At 45.7% G+C, this 20,519-nt stretch overlaps 1 protein-coding gene across 3 annotated transcripts in view; it reads left to right on the top strand.

Annotated features, from left to right (window-relative positions):
- LOC144792734 (uncharacterized) overlaps positions 1-20,519 on the top strand; it is a 328,155-nt gene that overhangs the window by 160,168 nt on the left and 147,468 nt on the right. For all 3 annotated transcript variants that reach the window (XM_078667907.1, XM_078667906.1, XM_078667905.1), the window contains exon 2: positions 15,752-16,761. In XM_078667907.1, coding sequence (XP_078524033.1) covers positions 15,893-16,761 — 869 coding nt within the window. In that variant the 5' untranslated portion in view covers positions 15,752-15,892. The remainder of the gene's footprint in view (positions 1-15,751; positions 16,762-20,519) is intronic.

Below are 20,519 nucleotides of genomic sequence, written 5' to 3'. Positions count from 1 at the left end.
TCTTACCTTATTTATTACCGTATTAATGTATTGCTTTACTATATTGGGTTACTCTTACTAAAACTGTGTTTTAGAACGCTTTACTGAGTTCTGCATTCCTTGTAGAATTCCTTCTCTGGTTTCTAGATGAATGAGATGTATGACGTTTCAACGCATGCTTTTACCACGCATGCCTTTACAACGCAGGTATTACAACGCAAGTCGTTACAACGACTTGCGTTGGGGGGCGCTGGATAGTGAATAGTTTAATTTTCTATTCCAACTCCATTCCCCGTGGATAGTAGGGAAGGTGTTGTATAGAAAATTAAACTATTCCCTATCCAACAGCGCCCTCCAGCGAAAGTCGTTGTAATGACTTTCGTTGTAATTCCTGCGTTGTAATGGTAGTGCGTGGTAAAAGATTCGTTGTAAACGATGTTCCCCAGATGAGTGTAGTTGCCACTGACCATTCACTCTAGCACCTGGACTCAGCTGTAGGTCCCTACGTTTGGATTTAACGAATAAACAACTTATGTACCTCTACTATTGACTTCTGCCTTGGTCATTCAGCCACACCCCAATATTACAAAGAGGTAGAGAAGCGTGGAGACGGATGGTGGGGGACAAAGAAGCACATGGCAAGATAACCACATGTATATGGGTAGTCGGCAGAGGAGCACAGAAGCACACAGCGAGACAGCGCAACACATAGATGGGGGGGCAGAGAAGGACACGGAAGAGAGAGCTGGAAAACACATACACTCGCAGTGAGGGCTTAACTGGAAAAAAAGTAGCACCAGATAAACCAAGCAGTGTAAGGACATAGTAATGCATCCATGCTGTTGGGAAGGGAATAATTCACAATTGTGAAGTAAAGCCAACACAAGCCATCAAATAAGAAGTGACAATGAGGCCAACCAATGGTAAACCGTGGGAGCCCACTGAGCTGTAACAAAATGTCTTGCAACTCCGAGCACATGCGCTGTTCTTGGTGAGACCTAAAAAGAGGATAAAGACAGAAAAAACAGTGGCACACTGGTGTTGATTTGTCAGTTATACATTTTGTATTTGTTTTTTTCACTGGTGACAGGGTCAAAAAAGTAGTCCATCTCTGCAATTTTGTTGGCCACTTCCACTCTCCAGGCATCACTGGGCTGTTCGAGCTAGACCCACTCCTTTCCATAAGGCACTTGGGAAGTGAGGCTTTCATCATCACCAGCAACCGTCAGTCGAATGGTCAGTGTGCAAGTGATTGCTGTTCTGGCAGTATTGAGCCTCTGGTGTTCGCTTCTTGAGTGGGAGCAGCCATGTAGTCCCAGACAGTCCATGCCACCCCCAAGACGCTATGCGCAAACACCCACCCTTCAGTTGAGATTGGCAGCGTTTGCCCCACCGACTGACGGAACAATGCAGTGGCATGTCACTGCTAATGTTCGTGCCAGCGAGAGCCCTGTCCACTCCAGGATGCCGGCAACTGTGCAGATGAAAGGTCTGTCCCATCTCCATGCTTTGGTGGAAGGCTGTATGGAAGAGGCTGCAGGGTAAACCCTTCAGCTCCCAGGGCACAAATGGATGAGCCGGGACGTCCCAGGCACTGTATGTCACTCCACACATGTATATATGACGCTTGCTTGTGCTCTTACTGCCTTTTCCCATCTCGTTCATGTACGTAAGGGCTCGTGACTCCCACTGACCCTCTTCTGTGTCTTGCAGACCTGTCAACTCACACAGCACCACTTTGTCACACTGTATCAACTACTTTCACACGGTCACCCGATGATGAGACAATATTTATTTACAAAGTTTTATATAGCGCAAACAAGATCCCGAAGGATATCAGAGCGAAAGGATGAACATATGGTGGCAGGCTGCTTGATGCAAACCACTGTGGAGAGCACTTTCAACTCGCATTGTGTGAAGGCTGAGCTCAGCTGATGTGTTTGATACCTCCCCAGGACATCAGCGGCAGCCTTTGAAGCCTCCGATTGTGTTTATTTAGGGGGGTTAGCAGGGCATATGGGCAGTGACCCATACAAAACCCAACCCCCTCTGATTTGTCTAGACGTTCGCGTTGCCTTCAACACTGTTTCACATTCGCTTCAAATTGATTGGCTCAGTCATCCACGCTTTCTGATCTTGCCCACGCTTGGTTTAACTCTTTCCTTTCCAACAGAACACACGAAGACTACTCCCTTTTCAATTTCCTGGTTAACCTTCTAAGTATGGGATTGCCCAAGCCCCTTCCCTCAGCCTTAGCTTCTACCCTCAGCCCTAGCCTCTTCTTTCAGCCCTAGCCTCTACTTTCAGCCCAAGCCTCTTCCTTCAGCTCTAGCCTCTTTCCTCTGCCATAGCCTCTCCCCTCCGCCCTAGCCTCTCCGCTCGGCCTTGGCCACATTCCCACATGAAATAAAAGCCACCAAGGATCGATGTGAAGAAATTGCGAGCTTCTTCAAAGATAGTCACAAAAATTGAACAATCCTTCATCCAAACCTCAAATCCTCTTTCCCTCTCAACCGACCCCCCCTTTAAGCACCCTTGACCAAACAGAACAAAATCATACCAAGGACAACCAGGTCCGCTTCCAACTGAAAAACGATGTTCATTGGTTAGACTTCAAACTCATGTCGGTAAACGAGGTCTTCAATATAATTGCAAGCTTAAAGCCTACTTCCTACACTATGGACCCCCTCCCATCCACAATAGTAAAACAAAAACTCAACCACATCATTGCCCCTTTCTGTACAAAAATCATCAACTCCTCTCTCAAATCAGGCTGTGTCCCTTCAACTAGGACAAATCACACCCATACTCAAGAAACCAGGGGCCGACCCTAACGATCTCAACAACCTCAGACCTATCTCCAACATCCCGTTCCTAGCTAAAACATTGGAGAAGTGCCTTCTCCAACAGCTTAACAAACACATTAAAGATTTCAACCTCCTCAACACCCTTCAATCAGGATTCAGGAAAGGTTGTAGCACCGAAACAGCTATGCTCAATATTTCTGACGATATCCACAGAGCCTTAGATGAAGGTGAAACTTGTCTACTCATCCTTATTGACCTATCAGCGGCATTCGACACAATAAATCATCCAGCTTTACTTGAGACCTTGAAGAGGCGCTCTGGCATTAATGGCATAGTACTAAAATGGTTCACTTCCTTCCTTCAGCACCTTTCGCAACAAATTAAAATCAACTCCTGTCTCTCTAGACCAACATGAGTCACACTTGGGGTCCCCCAAGGCTCGATCCTCTCACCATCCCGCTCCAATCTCTTCATGAAACCCCTTACAATAATTCTGAAATGAGCAGGAGTTTACTACCACCTATATGCAGATGACACGCAAATCTACTGCAAAATCAAATCACCCAGCAACATCCGAAGCCTCTTTGTCACACAAACCAAGATCCAAACTTGGTTTAATGCAAACCACCTAAAGCTGTACCAGGACAAAACGGAATTTATACTGTTCTCGCCGAAAACAGTAGCCACCGACCAATCCAAGACTGGCTCAAGAATCTTGATGCCCTAAACTGCTCCCTCGTCCTATCCGACTTGGTTAAGTCACTAGGCAATACACTGGACAAAAACTTATCAATGAAGGACCACATCAAAAACTCTGCAAAAGGTGCGCTTTACTCACTGAAACACCTCAAGAAAATTAAACCTTTCATTTTGATGATCTCAAGACAATCGTACAATGCCTAGTCCTCTCTAAACTGGTCTATGGGAACGCCATCCTAACAGGGACACCAAAAGCTCACTGAGCCCCACTAAGGTCAGTCCTTAACATGGCAGCTTGACTTATAACTGGTGTAAAAATATTTGAACACATCACACCAACCCTCAACGCACTCAACTGGCTTCCCATGAAAGGTAGATGTGTTTACAAACTGGCCTGCATCACACACAAAACCCTTCACTCACCTTCCCCAAACTACCTTAACAGCAAACTGGTAAAAGCAGGAAAATCCAGAACTCTGAGAAGCTCCAACTCACTTCTCCTCATCCTTCTGAAATTGAAAAGGAAAACCACTCTGTGTCGATCCTTTCCTAGTAGCGTACCCAGGTTGTGGAACACACTCCCTAGAGACCTCAGATGCAACCCCTCCTTCTCCTGCTTCAAAAGGGGCATGAAACTCCATCTTCTCAACAAATACTTTACTGACGAAGTCAACTAACTTAGATTTCAATAACCTAGTTGAATCCTTTCTCACTTGATTATCAAGGATAGATGGTTACTTGACTGTGTCCAACCACTAGCGCTTTTCTCCCCTCACTGTATGCCTAATTATTATGTTTTGCTTATATCTTTTTTGCTTCCTTAGGTCCTGCTATGTAATGCTATTTTTCTCTAATGTGTGTAGGTAAAGCGCTCTGATACCCACCGGTCAAGCTAGCTCTATATAAAACTTTAAAAAATAAATAGCTTCAGCCTTAGCCTCGGCCCTAGCCTCTCCCCTCAGCCCTAGCCGCTCCCCTCGGCCCTAGCCGCTCCCCTCGGCCCTAGCCGCTCCCCTCGGCCCTAGCCGCTCCCCTCGGCCCTAGCCGCTCCCCTCGGCCCTAGCCGCTCCCCTCGGCCCTAGCCTCTCCCCTCGGCCCTAGCTTCTCCCCTCGGCCCTAGCTTCTCCCCTCGGCCCTAGCTTCTCCCCTCGGCCCTAGCCTCTTCCCTCTGCCCTAACCGTCCCCATTGGCCCTAGCCGCTTCCCACAGCCCTAGCTTCTTCATTCTTTTTCTAAATCCACACGCTGTCTTGATCCTTACATTTGGATTCTCTTCCATATTAGTCTCATTTCAAAGATTGGGCTTGATGTCGATGATACACGGACCATCCTCTCCTGTAGCGACTATCTCGGTAACCAGCAGGACAGGTACCTTTCCTGTCTGGCTTCCCAGAGGAAACCACAACAGTTCCAACCTCCAGAGGGATAAAACCAAGGGTCTTATCTCTGGTTCCCCCCCACTTCTTCCTGGTGACACTCCTCCTATTCCACCCCCTAAAAAAGCAAGCTACAAATCTTAGATTTATCTCCAACCTTCGCCTTCCTTTGCTGAACAAGTTATTCAGCTTCTTTTTTAAACACCTGGATGCTCCACAAGGCCATCCCACTGGTCCCTCTGGACTGTTGCAAATCAGTGATTCAGTCAGTCTATACTCGAAAGAATAACAAAGACAACTCACTCTACCAGGCCTTCCTACCTGTTTACTTTACAAGCTGCAACCAGCTCAGAATGCCAAAGCTAGGCTCATTCTTGCTCGCCCTTCTTCTCCTCTCATCTTCTTGGCATCCACAGGCTCCCTGTGGTCAGGCGTTCTATCTTTAAAGCTCTTTGCATCTGCCATCTTGCTCTACAGAAAAAGGGTCTCTCTTTCACTACGAAGTGTATTTATTTATTTATTTATTGAGTTTGTAAGGTGCTAAGCTACCCAAAAAGGGTTTCCCGGCGCTGGGATGGACATAGGCAGCTTGCAATCCTATAGTTACCGCTATTGATCAAACAGCCAGGTCTTAAGGTGTCAGCGAAAGCGGATGTAATCTGTTTCTTTGCGGATGAAGTTGGGAAGAGTGTTCCAGATAGAGTGGACCAGGTAGGAGAATGATCTCCCTCCCATTCTGGAGAGTTTGATTTTGGGCACAAAAAAGTTGCCCATGGTTTCAGATCTTAAGTGGTGGGAAGGTATATAAGGGCGCACAAGTGCTTGGAGGTATTGGGGAGCTGTGCCTGCTTTAATTCTGAACATGTAGCTCAGGGCTTTGAACTTAATACGGTTCTCCACCCTGAGCCAATGTAGGTCACGTAGATATCCGGAAATGCTGGAAGTGTATCGACCTTACGTCACCTTGGAGAACACTTTGCCTGGCTACTTCCCATCTCCTTCAAGTCCCGTCTTCAAAAGATTCTATTTGGCAGGCGCTCTTATTTATACTTAGCAGCACGACAGCAGAAAGCTTGTTTGTTGGATTTACAAAGTGAACACAACCACCTCGCCTTCTAGAAACATTTTACATTTGGAAATTTCAATAATATTTTCTCGCTTATTCTTCTCTTATTATGTCTTTTCTGTAGTGTAACAATGTCCACGTAGGGTACAGTTTGCCCTTTACTGTGTTTTAGAAAACAGAGGCTTCTTGCAGATGTCCCCCCAGATTTTGCCCCAGTTTGGGCTTCTAGATGCTGGATTTTGACTCTTAACAGGGCACTGAAGCCTGCTAACCAGGCCCCAGTGCCAGTGCTCTCTCCCTAACAGTGTTATGTGTAAATTGGCAATCCCAATTGACAAGGACTTTACCCTGCCTTATAAGCCCCTAGTATATGGTACTTGTGGTACCCAGGGCATGGGTGGTAAAGGGGTTCCCAGGGCTTGCAGCACTATTTGTGCCACCCTGAGTGACCCAAATAAATTACTGACAGCAAGCCTGCCATTGCAGACTGCAGGAGCAGTGCAAACTGTTTGAACTCGACTTTACCCTCACCACGTGTGGCAAAGTAAATGCGCTATCTTTGATACATGCAAGTCACACTAAAGGAAGGCTTCCTAATGCCCAGGAGGACGGGTGCATTATATCAAAGTTGTGGACATGTAAGTGCAAGCTTATGTGATCCTGTAGTGAGCTTTACCATTAAAGAACATTATATGTGATAGACGGTCAATAGGATAACATGGGCTGGCACACGGGCAAACCCGAGGTTGGCAGATCCAATATGGTAATGCCTAAATATGTCATGTTTGGTATCAAACAACATGCCTTCTCACCCCTGACATGAATCTCATGTAGAGGGTGCCGTGACATGCACCCAGATGGCTACCTTCAAGGTTTCCCACTTGGTTGCCTCAGCTTCTCTGTGCTCTGGCTGGCCAGCCCACATTTGTGGCTGCCAAGACAGGCTTCTGACCTCCTGAAAGGCAGTGTGATCACTCCCAGGAGTCGGGAACAAAGGCTTGGGCAGGAAGGAGGTCACATCTCCCTACTCCCAAGCAGGCTAGTGAAGTGCCACATCAAGGTGATCAGCTCCAAAAGGGTAATCAGCTGGTCAAGGAGGTGAACTCTCTCAGAAGGCTAGCCACATCTACAGGGTGAGCAGCCTGGTCTTTACACTAAAATTTGATTCCTGCCATCTTTAGGAGTGGCAGAATAGAGGGTTCTGGGTAGAAAAGGTGGCCTACACCCCAGGATGAGGTCACCTCAGGGGCGGATTAGCTGCAGGGAATCGCAGCCGATTGGTTAGTTGTTACCACACCCCTAGCTCCCCTAAATCTAGGATTTAAGGGACATCAGAACCTCAGTTCTGGACAACCTGCATCAAAGAGAACAGAAGAAGAGACCAATGTCAGTGACAATAGGACTTGCACCAAGCAAAAGAGGGATACCCTGCCCCTGTGGCAACACTCCGGAACTGCCTGATTGAGACTTGTCCTAACCTGTCTCTCGGTTCCCCCAGACAGAGAGACCTTGTAGAAGCTTGAAGCACCCGGAGACTCCCCTGGACTAGTGGCTCCAGTCCCCTGCCAACTGCAGGTAAAACAACACTCCAGATCCGAAGAATTGCTGGTCATCGAGCTCTCCGATGGCTCGCCCAAATCCAGATGGACTAGTGCATTATGGTAACTGTAGTCATGCCTTCTACAAAGTTACAGGGAACTACTGGATTTTCTGGACCACTGGACATCGAAGATACTTTCTACTCCACTTACGCTGCCAATGCTTGTTGGTCACCAGTCTGTCAATCGAGACCTGCATTCGACGCTGCACCTAGAGTGGACTCCATTGGACGTTCATCCCACATCAGTAGTTGCGCCGTTATTGTGTATTTGCATCGTTTCTACCGCATCACCATTTCAGCAGTAAAAGTAGCTCTTCTGCGGAATCCGTTCGGCCCCTGGGACAGCCAGGACAACCTGCACCGGGCTTCATGGGCCTGGTAAAATTGAGCTGACTGTCATGGCTTGGTCCTGTATCCGAACCACCGTTACCCTGCAAGGGTACAACACAACTCGACCTGCAAGTGACCGATTGTCACTAGTGGTTTTTCCCATTGGCTGCAATGCTAAATTTTCACTTTCTTATTTTGCACTGATTTTATATTGCTTAAAAAATCAATAACTCAGTTTATATGTATGCGATTCCATTCGTTTTGGCTTCTAAATTAAGATAAAATACAGTCTATGTTTATAAGTTGGTGTAGGATTTTGCTAGAGTCGTGTCTATTACTTTCTGTCCGTGTTGGTACTCTGAAATGCTTAACACATGCTCCTCCATTAAAGCAGGACTGCTCTTTGCCACACTACCAGGACTGAGCTGAGGATTTATTAGTGTGAATACAAGGACCATCGTTGGGGTATTGTGATAGTATTACATGGTGAGGTCTTACTCTCACACCAGATAATGCTCCAACTTCCTACACTATGTATTTTTCATTCACTCATTTGCAAGACCAGACCTGCCAACCCCCCCCCCCTCAAAAAAAAACCACTCAACATGTGAGAGGAGTAAACTAAAAGGAGGTGGGGCATGCTGAGGGGGCAGGAACTTTCACACATTACCTCCTCAGCCAATAAAATGTTTCTGAGGGGGCGAGGCCGATGAGAAGGGGAGGGGTTTGTGCAGGTTACTACCCAGCTACTCTAATACCCCTAAAAAAACTACTCAAGGTTTTAAAAGCTCCTGCTGAGGTTCTTGGGAGGTTGTAAAATTCTGATGGACACCAGCTGTGCTCGGCCTCCACTCAATGTGAGCTGGAAACAGGAGGTTTGGCTCACAATACAATAAACAGGTCTGAATGAGGTTTGTTTACTACTCAACCAACAGAAGTGCAGGAGGTGTGCTTCAGTCCACAACCTAACAGGAACAGTGTGTGTGTGTGTGGGGGGGGGGGGGGGTGGTTCAGTACCCAACCAGTAGGGGTGAAGGAGGTGTGTGAAAACAAATGGGCACAGGGTTCTGAGGGAGAAGTTGGCCCTCACCTTGTTGGATATAATGCCACCTGAGACCTTTATAAGACTGGCAGCGGTGCCCAGCCAGCTGAGAGGGCACTAGCCCAGTCTGGCTGGAGCAGGGCGACCAAGCGGCAAGGAATGAGATGTCGAGACAGGAGTTCCATTCTCTTGTTCAGCAAAGGGTGCCGGGGAGATCAAGGAATGTATAGAGATAGGCCTCGTGTGTTCATTTAAGCGGCTCAGCACTGGTGCAGGTATGCGTTCTATAGGTGCAGTCATATGTGGAGGGATATTTAGCTACGCTCCTTAGGTTCAAGTTGGATGCCAGTACTGGTGGAAATAATGTCTCCTTTAAATAAGTACGCTCTCTTGCTTTGTGTTTCTTTGAGTAGGTGCGTAACTGAGCAAAACACATCAGAGCGAATGAAAAAAGCACCCTCAGGTGACTAGGGGCCAGATGTAGGAGGCCATTTCCGTTACCGACCGGTAAATGGGTATTTGGGATGTAGGGGCATCATTTTACAGATTCGGTAATTTTACCGATTCGGTAAAACGAAGATGTAGGTAGCACTGTGTACAGTGCTACAGGCCTTCAGAATTCGGTAATTTACCACACAATCCTATTGTGTGGTAAAATACCGAATTCAGGTGTGCATGCACATCTGTGCATGCACACCTATGCCATGTGACAGACAGACATGCCCTTAGGGCATGTCTGTGTGCCACATGGCGCACATGCCTATTTTTGGGGTGCTAGAGGGTGTCCAAGTGACATCCCCTGCACCCTTGCTGGAATCGGTATTTACCGATTCGGTAATTACCGAATCGGTATTTCCCCATTGATTCCTATGGGCTTCACAGCCCATAGGAATCAATAGGATATACCGTTACCGATTCGGTATTTACCGAATCGGTAAATACAGAATATTTACGAATCGGTATTTCAAATTCTGAAAATACCTACATCTCCCCCCTTCATATTTACCGATTTCATAAATACCGAATCGGTAACATTCGGTATTTATGAATCGGTAAATACGAATTACCTACATCTAGCCCTTGGTGGTCAGATAGAGCCAATAGACCACAGCGCTAGTAATTCGCTCTCTGGAGTCTGATGTCTTTGAGCACTGTCACATCATTGAGCTAGCCTCGCTCAAGCTGCCTTTGGTTTTGATGTAGACTCACACTTAAGAAACATGTAACATCATGTAACATAACAAAGTGTATCACAACATACCACAGTGTAACAACATATAGAAGGCTGTGCTATAAAAAAAAACATAAAATGTCAATTTTGCACACAAACTTTTGCAACGTTTACAGACTTTGCAAAGGTTCCAAAGTCATTCACATTTGAAAATTATTACAATAAAATTCTCCCCCTAAAAGTTGATGATTTTTGCAGAAGACGTTCAGTAAAAGCTACTTTTGTGTGTTTTTGTTGCAATTTAAACTTTGTTGCCTTTGGAGAAGTTGTGAAAGGTGAAGTTTTGAGATTAACATTACAAAGTTTGTAGAGGGAACACTTTGCAAATTCCCTGTACCATGGTGTACAAAAAGTAACACAACGTTTCGGAATCCAGCCTACCATGTATTGTGGGATAGTTCTATTCATACAGCCCCTGTAGAAGTGCTGACATGCATAAGCAGATGTGTAGTTCACTTCCGGGTGGAAGGATGCTGGGGCCTGCAGTGTGGTTTCTGTAGGTCGCTCTATAACATTCTTACCTGTAGTTTCTCCTTGCAGTAGTGGCATTTAGACCAACGAGTGCAGAAAATGGGCCAGTGTCCAGTTCAGCGAGCACTAAGAACAGTCCATAGGTTTATAGAAAAGTTACATATGGAGAATTGTATCAAAATGTTTTTTAGATGACCGGTTGAAAAGCATATTCAACTCTTGTTGTACTTAACTAGACACAAACAGTCTCTTGCAAGTAGGAGGCGCCCCCTCCAGAAAATACATGCTACTTTTGTAGCAATTAAATACGTGGGGCTATAGTATGGAAAGTGCCTGTGAATGTGCATGCTTGCACGCTTTGCGGGGTACTTTGGTATTTCAAAAAGGGGTTGCAGACGCTTGTGTGTCCCCTTCTGTAATACAGATGGCGCTGCCGCACATATAGCACCAGTGAGGTTCTGTGAATTCTGAACCCGTGGGTTCCATTTTGTGTATGGCAGCCATTTTGTGGTTGCCCTCACATAGGCCGATGATTGTGGCTGAACTAGTCTTTTAAGGACATTTACACCTTCGCTCGAGCTCGTGCTGACTCCTGTTTGACCTGAGTGAACTGACCCTGTTGCCTGAAGCTGACCTTGTTAAACCAGTTCCTGCCCTTTAGCTGATCAAGATTAAGGATCAGAGCACAGGACATCATAAAGTTTTACTGCACACAAACATGCCTTATCCTACTTGTATCTGTTTCTGTTCCTTCTTTTATGGTCTGTTTATGATATGGGTTGTGGTCCTTTTATTATGGGTTTGTCCGGCTTGTGTAAGAAGGAATGTTAGGCATTTTGCATGCTTGCAAAAGCAAGGACTGCCCCTTACTTTTATGCTGAGTTTTGTAACCCTAAGCATATAAAAGGCCTCTGGTTTCTGCACTCTTCAGACTACCTCATTCAGTTGCTACGGCTTCTGTGTGACGTGGCCTCACTTATTAAATTTAATAAAGATGTCTTTTCATATTTTCAGCTTCTGTGCCAAGTTCTTTTTTTATTAGTAAGTATTCCCTGAGAATGAAGATTACATTTCTTCACCAGTGCTATCACCGAAGGGTGTCCCCTCATTTGCATGGGAGCGTGTCACGGTCCAGGCGGCAAGCCACCTGCACTTTTAAGGGGGATTAGAGATCCCCATGCCGGCAGGTGCAGTGAGTGACTGGACCTGCCAGAAATAGAATGTCTGGGGAGGTCCATAGGACCCCCTTTCCTCCCTCCAGAGAGCTGCCATCAGGGGGCACACTGACAGCTTTCTTGCCTCTGCGACCGGCTCTATAATAAGGCGCGGGTTCCAGAGGCAAAGAGATTCCCTCATTTACATGGGGCCACGCCCCCATGGAAATGAGGGAACACCCTCTGGCGATTGCGCAGGCGCGATATGTGCACCAGCGCTATCTGTATTACAGGAAGGGCCGCAAGAAGCGTCTGCGAACCTTTCTGTAAAACCAACGTGCACCGGGGGGGCATGCAAAGCAGGCTGACATGCATGTTGCGTCCCGGGGCACTTTCTATAAACGGCCCCTTGTGTGAATAGTTCCCGGGACAGGTATTTATAGATTTTGTGTCCTGTTATGAAGCCAGAACTGCAGGTACCAGAATGCCAAGCGAATAGCACTCGTGCTTAAAAACATAAATACTAGTTACCCATTAACAATATTCTCTCTATTATTATTGTTACTGTTCTTCATCGTCCCCATGCTCCTCCTTTACAGGTGGTTGCTCACCTAAAGTGAACAATAATGATTAGAAACAAAATAATATTTATTATTAATGCTAACCATTAAAACTATTTTAATATTAAATATTCAGCACAAATTCCTGACGGAAGAGGCTCTAAGCATTTAAATAGTTGTTGCCATTAATACCCGTCTCAGTGGTACTCGCGTTCTTGATCTGCCAATGAAGAAAGATTGAATTTGTCACTCTAGAATTTCAAAGTGTATCCAGGTGGTCGTTGAACCAATGCATGGAGTTAAAATGTATATGCTTCTCTACGCTGTGAGTAGGAAGCATCCTCACCTAAGCATTGATGCAGGTTGCACCCCTGAAGTACCTTTACACCCCCAAAGAACACCCAGTTGGAGGTGCAGCGACTACGTTCAAGCGGTTGATTTGTACTAATCATGCCTGTTTTTATCGAATAAAGTACATACAACAACAACTAATCATGCCTGTGGTGTCCAGGTGATAGTAGCCTGGTCTGATATTGATGCCCTACAATTGCACGATGGCGTCAAAGATGTGTCTTGTAGGGGCATCCTACGCCTTCCTCCCTTCCTACCAGTGCACACCAGTCCGGGTCTTCCAGCCAGCCATGGAACATGCACAGATGTGACTCCTGAAGAAGCTTCCATTACGAGTCCTTCAAAGCGACCATAGCGGCGTTGCTGCAAAGAAGACTTGTTTAAAAAACTTTGTCATTAGTTTCCTGATCAGTGTTCTGTCAGAAGATTGAAACATCTAAAACAAAAAGAGATTCTCAGAGCAATTTTATTTCAGTCACTCTTTGGCGATACAAGTGAGGCTGGCTAGCGGTTACCTTTCATACGGTGTACTGTAAGGCTATCACATGAAGCTACAGGCTGCTCTGCATCAATTATATAGATCACCTTAAGTCAGAAGGTCTATCTAATGAGTACAAAAATTTCCAAAATGGTGTCATCCAATTTGGCATTCACAACTCTTTCTGCCCTTACAGAGATAACTTTCAGCTGTGGAGCATTAGTTTCTGATTCTGTTGGTAGCCACACAGGACTTTTATCCTACTACAACTAACACAGTAAATTTGTATGCACCCTTCTTTTTCTTTTTAATGGTCATTAATCCCAGCTGATACAGTTTAATCAATGTATCAATGGATATTGTCCAGAGAGGAAGCATGGGGGGGGCATTGAGGGGTGACTGTGCTGGTCCATGGTTACCTCGTTGAGAAAGCTATGTCAAGTTGTAAGTGTTGGAGACCTGGAAATAACACCGTTATACATGTAAACTCAATAAAAAGTGACTAAAAAAAATACAATGGATATTGCCAACACGTCTGAAAGGTATACTCGGGGAATGTGGGACAAGCTTCCAGTACTGAAGCTTAACACGTGAGGCAGCATGCAAGCAGGGTGGGGGTAATTGTATCACGTGCCTTTGGGTGAAGCTGGGTGGGGTAGATAGGTTCAAGAAATGGCTCTGCCTGTGAAGGGTGGCTGGTTGGGCTTCTCTGGTCTTTCACAACGTCAGCTTCGGTTTTGTACTTACCATATTTTCTCCCGCTCTTTGGCTCCACTTTCTTACTCCTGCGCAGTACAATTATTCAATTTACTTTTTAGTTAGTTAATGTCTCTTTAAAAAAAATATTATATCTACTGTTTACCCTACTTTTAAATACTTTTGGTAAAAATAGTTTACTTCTTAATCAAAACATTTTTGGCCTTCAAGCATTCCCTTTTGTTCATCGCAAAATCGAATTGATTTGCTGAAAAGTAAAACAAATGTAAACATTATTTTTCTCTTTTAATTGAAATGCCATTTTATCCTACCTAATATTATTTCATTTACTGTTTACATTTAAAAACGTACACTATTTTCTTCCTCAATTTATATTAATTGCTAAATAAAAAACCCACATTTTGCCTCCCAAATTTTAAAGGAAAATCCAATGTTCGTGCTATTCTGCTTTTATTTTTAAATTTTTTTAAGGAAGTTAAACATGCGCACAGGTAATAGACTTTTCTGATTATTACTGACTATGATGAGAAGTGGTCAGTCCCCCTACCACCCCCCTTACCGACCTCGCCCCAAAGCGCACACTCCTACCAATAAAAAGTGGTGTCTGAAACGATAGGAAAACTTGATGAAAAAGTTATTTTTAGTCTAAAAACACGAATAAAAGTATCAATTTACTCCAATAAAATAAAAATAACGAATTTAACCTACCTTAAGAAACATACTTGCAGCATTAGCAGGGGCCCTGGTCCATTCAGAGTTCACCGGCGGGAAGCCAAAATCTTCTTCACGCTCATGAAGAGAATCGTCTCAAAAATGATCCTTTAATGGGATTAAATCTGGCTGGTTTGAGACTAGGGGCACCTGCAAGAAAGCATAAAAAGGAATGAGGAAAGAAATGGACTGCTCTAATGCCAGGCGTTTTTCCTTCTTCAGCTGCAGTGTTATATTTCTTACTCTGATTACAAATCATATTAGAGCGTTAAATGTTGTCCATTCGGTTCTATAGCATTCCGCGAACCTTTAAAGCATGAACAAAGCCAGCAATTATAAAGCATTGAAAACTATTCCAGCTAAATTATTAACTCTACCATATGCATGCTACACCTGAAAATATCTCTGAAACTAACCTCAACCCAGCAGCCTATCCCTAACTCTAATGCTAACTGTAACCCCCACATTAACCATAATTCTAACTTAACCTCCCTCCCAAGCCTTATCCCAACCATAAGCCTAAACTCTAACTCTAACCATAACTCTACACCCCAACACTAAACCTAAAACAAACCTTGACCTAAACATAATGTACACTCTAAACCCAACTCTAATCATAACCTTCCTTAACTCCATTTCAAATCCTACTCATAACCCTGCAACATACAAAAAATCTGATAACTAACCAAAGCCTAATGCCAAACCCAGACCTTACTTCTAAAAATATACATTCATCCTACACCGGGACCCGCTCTCTTAATATTGGCCACCTAACCTTCCTGATATACCTAAGTCTATAATTATAGCTAGATCCAGGAATCTAACTTTAATTCAAATGCTAATCCTAACCTTAACTTTGACTCTTCACCCAGCACCCTACCCATAACTCCTGAACCTAACCCTAATGCACACCCTACTGCTAACCGTAACTCAAACCCGACACTGTAACACTGACCCTCCTCATAAATGCAAGCCTAAACCATAGTCGCAATCTTTTTTTGGGCCTTTAAATTTTTTTTAACTTTCTATATGTGACGTTATGATTTAGGTGGAAAAGATTTTCTATGCTTGGAAATAGGAGTTTTGGAAGATACCATTCCAGTTTGCTTTGGGTGGCCTAGGGCTTTTGATTTCATTGTGAGTGTGACCATTTGCTGACTGTGCCTTTTTTCCATTTTAGGTCTATTACTCCTGTGGAGCAGTGCTGAGCACCATTGAAAGAGGCCTCATTTTGTCTCCTGGATTTCCTAACCACTATGACGCGGGGGCGCACTGTGTGTGGCAGTTTTTTATTCCTGCTGGGACCCATTTGATCCTGGAGATGTTTGACTTTGATGTGTTTGAGAGCAATGGCGAGGGGGAAGTGGTGGACCCCTACATCTATCCTTTCAAGAGGGCGAGCGAAGATACAGTTACAGCAGAAATTGAGACCTCCAGGGCGTCACCCACCTCTGAGTCCCCTCTTCATGGTGTGGTGGACACACCTGAGCCGGCCTCCGGCTCCAGGATCCGAAGCGGTGTAAGTGGGTATTTTCACAACCAGAAAAAGACTCAACCTGAGCTAGTTGAAAGAGAAGGACTTCTGACATCACTGGATGTGTCTGCGACGGAGCAAAGTCTATTGCATAGCAAGCTGCAGGCCATATTTGAGGCCAAACAGCCAAGCTGGCTTCAGGAATATAATAGCGAGTATGGTTTGAAGGATTTTGGTGGTGGAAGTAAATTTGCAGAGGACCCCGCTCGACAACAGAACCAAGCCGCGGAAGATGACGGCAAATACTTCCAAATCCACCCTGATGTGCCGGACAGTGGGACTCCATCAGCTACTCCCTCGGTCACAGACACCTCCGACACCTTTCCACCCCCAGCAGAAGCCTGCCCCCAGGATGTCCTGTATATCTCGGATCTTGTGACCTTTTCTTCACGCTTCTGTGGATCCAACTCCCCGCAGAATAAGAGCTTGGTCTTCGGCTCACCCTCGGAGATGATGGAAGTGATCATGGAGCTGATCACCACCACCACCGGTGGACGCGGCTTCCTCATGCTCTTCGACTATCGGAACATCTCTGTGGTCACGGCCATGAATGTCCAGGAGCAGAGGGACAGGGATCACCTGATGGTGTTGGCCATCCTTGCTGGTGTGGCCACTTTGGTCATTCTGCTCCTCAGCGCGACGTGCTTGGTGTACAGGTATGGATGCCTTTGCTTTATGTATTGGTTAGTCCCATGTGAAGAGAGGTCGCTTCCCACAAAGGTCTCTCAGGGCCTCCCCCAGTAACCTGTGAGGACAGGAACCCCTGCAGTTGGTTGGTGGACCACCCACGTGATTGTCTTTTCTGTACCTAGGATGGTCTTGATGAGACAAAACTTTACAGAAAGGAAACTTGAAAGTGAGGCCACTAGCAGAGAGGTCCCTTAATAAAGCTCAGTCGCCTCGCTGTCCAATGCAGAGAACTGTGTGTGAATGTGTGTGTACTTGTAAAGCGCAACTGTAACCCCATTTCGGGGTCTCCTGGGCTGTACGTATACCGCTGTGGAACCCTTCCTGGCTTTTCCTGTGAGATGTCCACTCCTGGGCACCCTCAAGGTGAAGCCAGGCATCCAAGCGCTGCTGGGGCCATTGTGGAGATTAAGCAAGCTATTGCCCAGAGTCACAGAGTGGGACCCATGATTAGAATAGGCACCGAGGCGAGAATTATCAGGTCCGGAGAAATTGAGTCCAAGAGCCGCCGAGGCGGGAATTGAACCCTGGTCCCGGGCCAGACCTCTGCATCAGGGTCTGCCGCTCTAACCATTGAGCCACGCTTCTCCACTGAAGTTAGCAGATTTCAGCACAGCCGGTAACACTTCTGGGGGCAGATGTATGACCGTTTGCAGTCGCAAACTGGAATTCTGCCATTTTCGACCGCAAACTTGGGTCTGCCCCATGCACAAACCATATTTTGCGAGTCTGTAACCTACTACCGACTCCCAAAATATGGTTTGCGACTCCCTATTAGGAAGGGGTGTGCCAAGGGCATTCCTTCCTAATAGCGAGTCTCACAGCAATGTATGATTATTTAGCGATTGTATTTTTGGCAGCAAAACACTCGGTTTACCACCTACTTCAAGTAGGTGGTAAGCCACTCGCAAACGGGAAGGGGTTCCCAGGGGACCCCTTTCCCTTTGTGAATGGGTTTGAAAATATTTTTTAAGAGCAGGCAGTAGTTCCAGGGACCACTGCCTGCCCTTAAAAAATGAAACTGAAAAGTTTAATTTGTCTTCTTTAAGTGCAGCACGTTTTCCTTTAAGGAAAACGGGCTGCATTTAAAAAATGCTTTATTTAAAAAGCCGTCACAGACATGTTGATCTGCTGACCCCAGTAGGCCACCATCCCTGTGAGTACCAGTCATTCCAAATGGGGTCGCAAATTGCGCTTGCCTCATGAATATTGATGAGGCATGTAATTTGCGACTACATTGGCAATCGCAAACAGTGTCTGACAATGTTGTACATTCACTTTAGTGAGTCACAAATTGCAAGTCCTAGAAGGGAGGATTTAGTGCTGTGTCCCTCTCTGAACACCAAATATGTGCACACTTCATGGACCCTGAACTCACCAGGCAGATGTTAATTAGCAACAAACTCTATGGGCCCTGAACTCACCAAGATTGGTGTAAACTGAGATCACAGTGTGATTAACTCATAAGAACAAGTGGCCACTGAGAATAAACTCCAGGTCCCCTAAACTCGCCGAGGCAGGTAAAGTAAAAAAGTAAAGTCCACATTTGTAAAGCGCACAATCACCCGTAAGGGTCTCTAGGCGCTGGGGGGCCGTCGGGAAGATTAAGCGAGCTATTGCCCAGAGTCACATGGTGCTGGGCTAACTTGCCGCCGGAGCCGGGGATCGAACCGTGGTCCCCAGATTCCAGCGTCAGTCGCCCTGGCCGCGGCGCCACACCTCTCCCTATGTTAACTAAGCTCACAAACCATGGCGCCCTCAACTTACCATGCGTGGTTTAACTAATATCATATCTGTGATCCCCAGAGTGAACAAGGTGGGTGTTAACTTGGATCACACGCTGGATGCACGACATTCATAGAGGCATGCGTCAACTGCGCTAACACTCCATGTGCCCTAAACTGACCAAGTCGAGTGTTGACGTGAACCGCACTCCAAGCACAATAAGCTTACCTCAGTGGGTCGTAATTGAGATAAGTTCACCTCAGCGGGTGGACATTAAGATCAGTTCACTTCAGCACGTGGAAATGCTGATAAGCTCACCTCTGTGGGTAGTAATTGAGATACGCTCACCTCAGCAGGTGGTAATTGAGATAAGCTCACCTCTGGAGGTGGTAATTGAGATAATCTCACCTCTGGAGGTGGTAATTGAGATAAGCTCACCTCTGGAGGTGGTAGTTGAAATAAGTTCACTTCAGAGGGTGGTAATTGAGATAAGTTCACTTCAGTGGGTGGTAATTGAGATAAGCTCACCTCTGGAGGTGGTAATTGAGATAAGCTCACCTCTGGAGGTGGTAATTGAGATAAATTCACTTCAGTGGGTGGTAATTGAGATAAGCTCACCTCTGGAGGTGGTAATTGAGATAAGCTCACCTCTGGAGGTGGTAATTGAGATAAGTTCACTTCAGTGGGTGGTAATTGAGATAAGCTCACCTCTGGAGGTGGTAATTGAGATAAGCTCACACCTGGAGGTGGTAATTGAGATAAGTTCACTTCAGTGGGTGGTAATTGAGATAAGCTCACCTCTGGAGGTGGTAATTGAGATAAGCTCACCTCTGGAGGTGGTAATTGAGATAAGTTCACTTCAGAGGGTGGTAATTGAGATAAACTCACACCTGGAGGTGGTAATTGAGATAAGCTCACCTCTGGAGATGGTAATTGAGATGCTCATCTCATCAGTGGTAATTGAATAAGCTCACCTCTGTGGGTGGTAATTCAGATTAGCTCACCTCAGCAGGTGGTAATTAAGATAAATTCACCTCAGCGGATGAACATTGAGATCAATTCACCTCAGTGGGTGTAAATTAAGATAAGCTCACCTCAGCTGGTGGTTAATTGAGACAAGCTCACCTCAGTGGGTGGTAATTCAGATAAGCTCACCTCAGCAGGTGGTAATTGAGACAAGCTCACCTCAGTGAGTGGTAATTCAGATAAGCTCACCTCAGCAGGTGGTAATTGAGATAAGCTCACCTCAGTGGGTGGTAATTCAGATAAGCTCACCTCTGGAGGTGGTAATTCAGATAAACTCACCTCAGCAGGTGGTAATTAAGATAAGTTCACCTCAGCGGATGAACATTGAGATCAATTCACCTCAGTGGGTGTAAATTAAGATAAGCTCACCTCAGCTGGTGGTAATTGAGACAAGCTCACCTCAGTGGGTGGTAATTCAGATAAGCTCACCTCAGCAGGTGGTAATTGAGACAAGCTCACCTCAGTGGGTGGTAATTCAGATAAGCTCACCTCAGCAGGTGGTAATTTAGATAAACTCACCTCAGTGGGTGGTAATTCAGATAAGCTCACCTCTGGAGGTGGTAATTGAGACAAGCTCACCTCAGTGGGTGGTAATTCAGATAAGCTCACCTCTGGAGGTGGTAATTGAGACAAGCTCACCTCAGTGGGTGGTCATTCAGATAAGTTTGCCTCTGGAGGTGGTAATTGAGATAATCTCACCTCAGCTGGTGGTAATTGAGATACGTTCGCCTCTGGGGGTGGTAATTGAGATAAACTCGAATCAGTGGGTGGTGATTAAGTTAAGCTCACCCCAGCGGGTGCTAATTAACATCACTGCAGGCACCATAAACCTCACCGAGGGGGCTCTTAACCGATGTCACACTGCATGTGCCTGAAACTCACCAAGGCGGATGTTAACTGACCTTGCACTCTATGCACGCCAAACTGACCACGGCAAGCGTTAACTGAGATCCCAAAATGTGCATCCTAAGCCCAC

This window comes from Lissotriton helveticus, chromosome 11 (assembly GCF_964261635.1).
Source record: "Lissotriton helveticus chromosome 11, aLisHel1.1, whole genome shotgun sequence".
NCBI lineage: Eukaryota > Metazoa > Chordata > Amphibia > Caudata > Salamandridae > Lissotriton > Lissotriton helveticus.
Note: the sequence above shows the minus strand (reverse complement) of the source record. Positions and strands in the feature narration are given on the sequence as shown.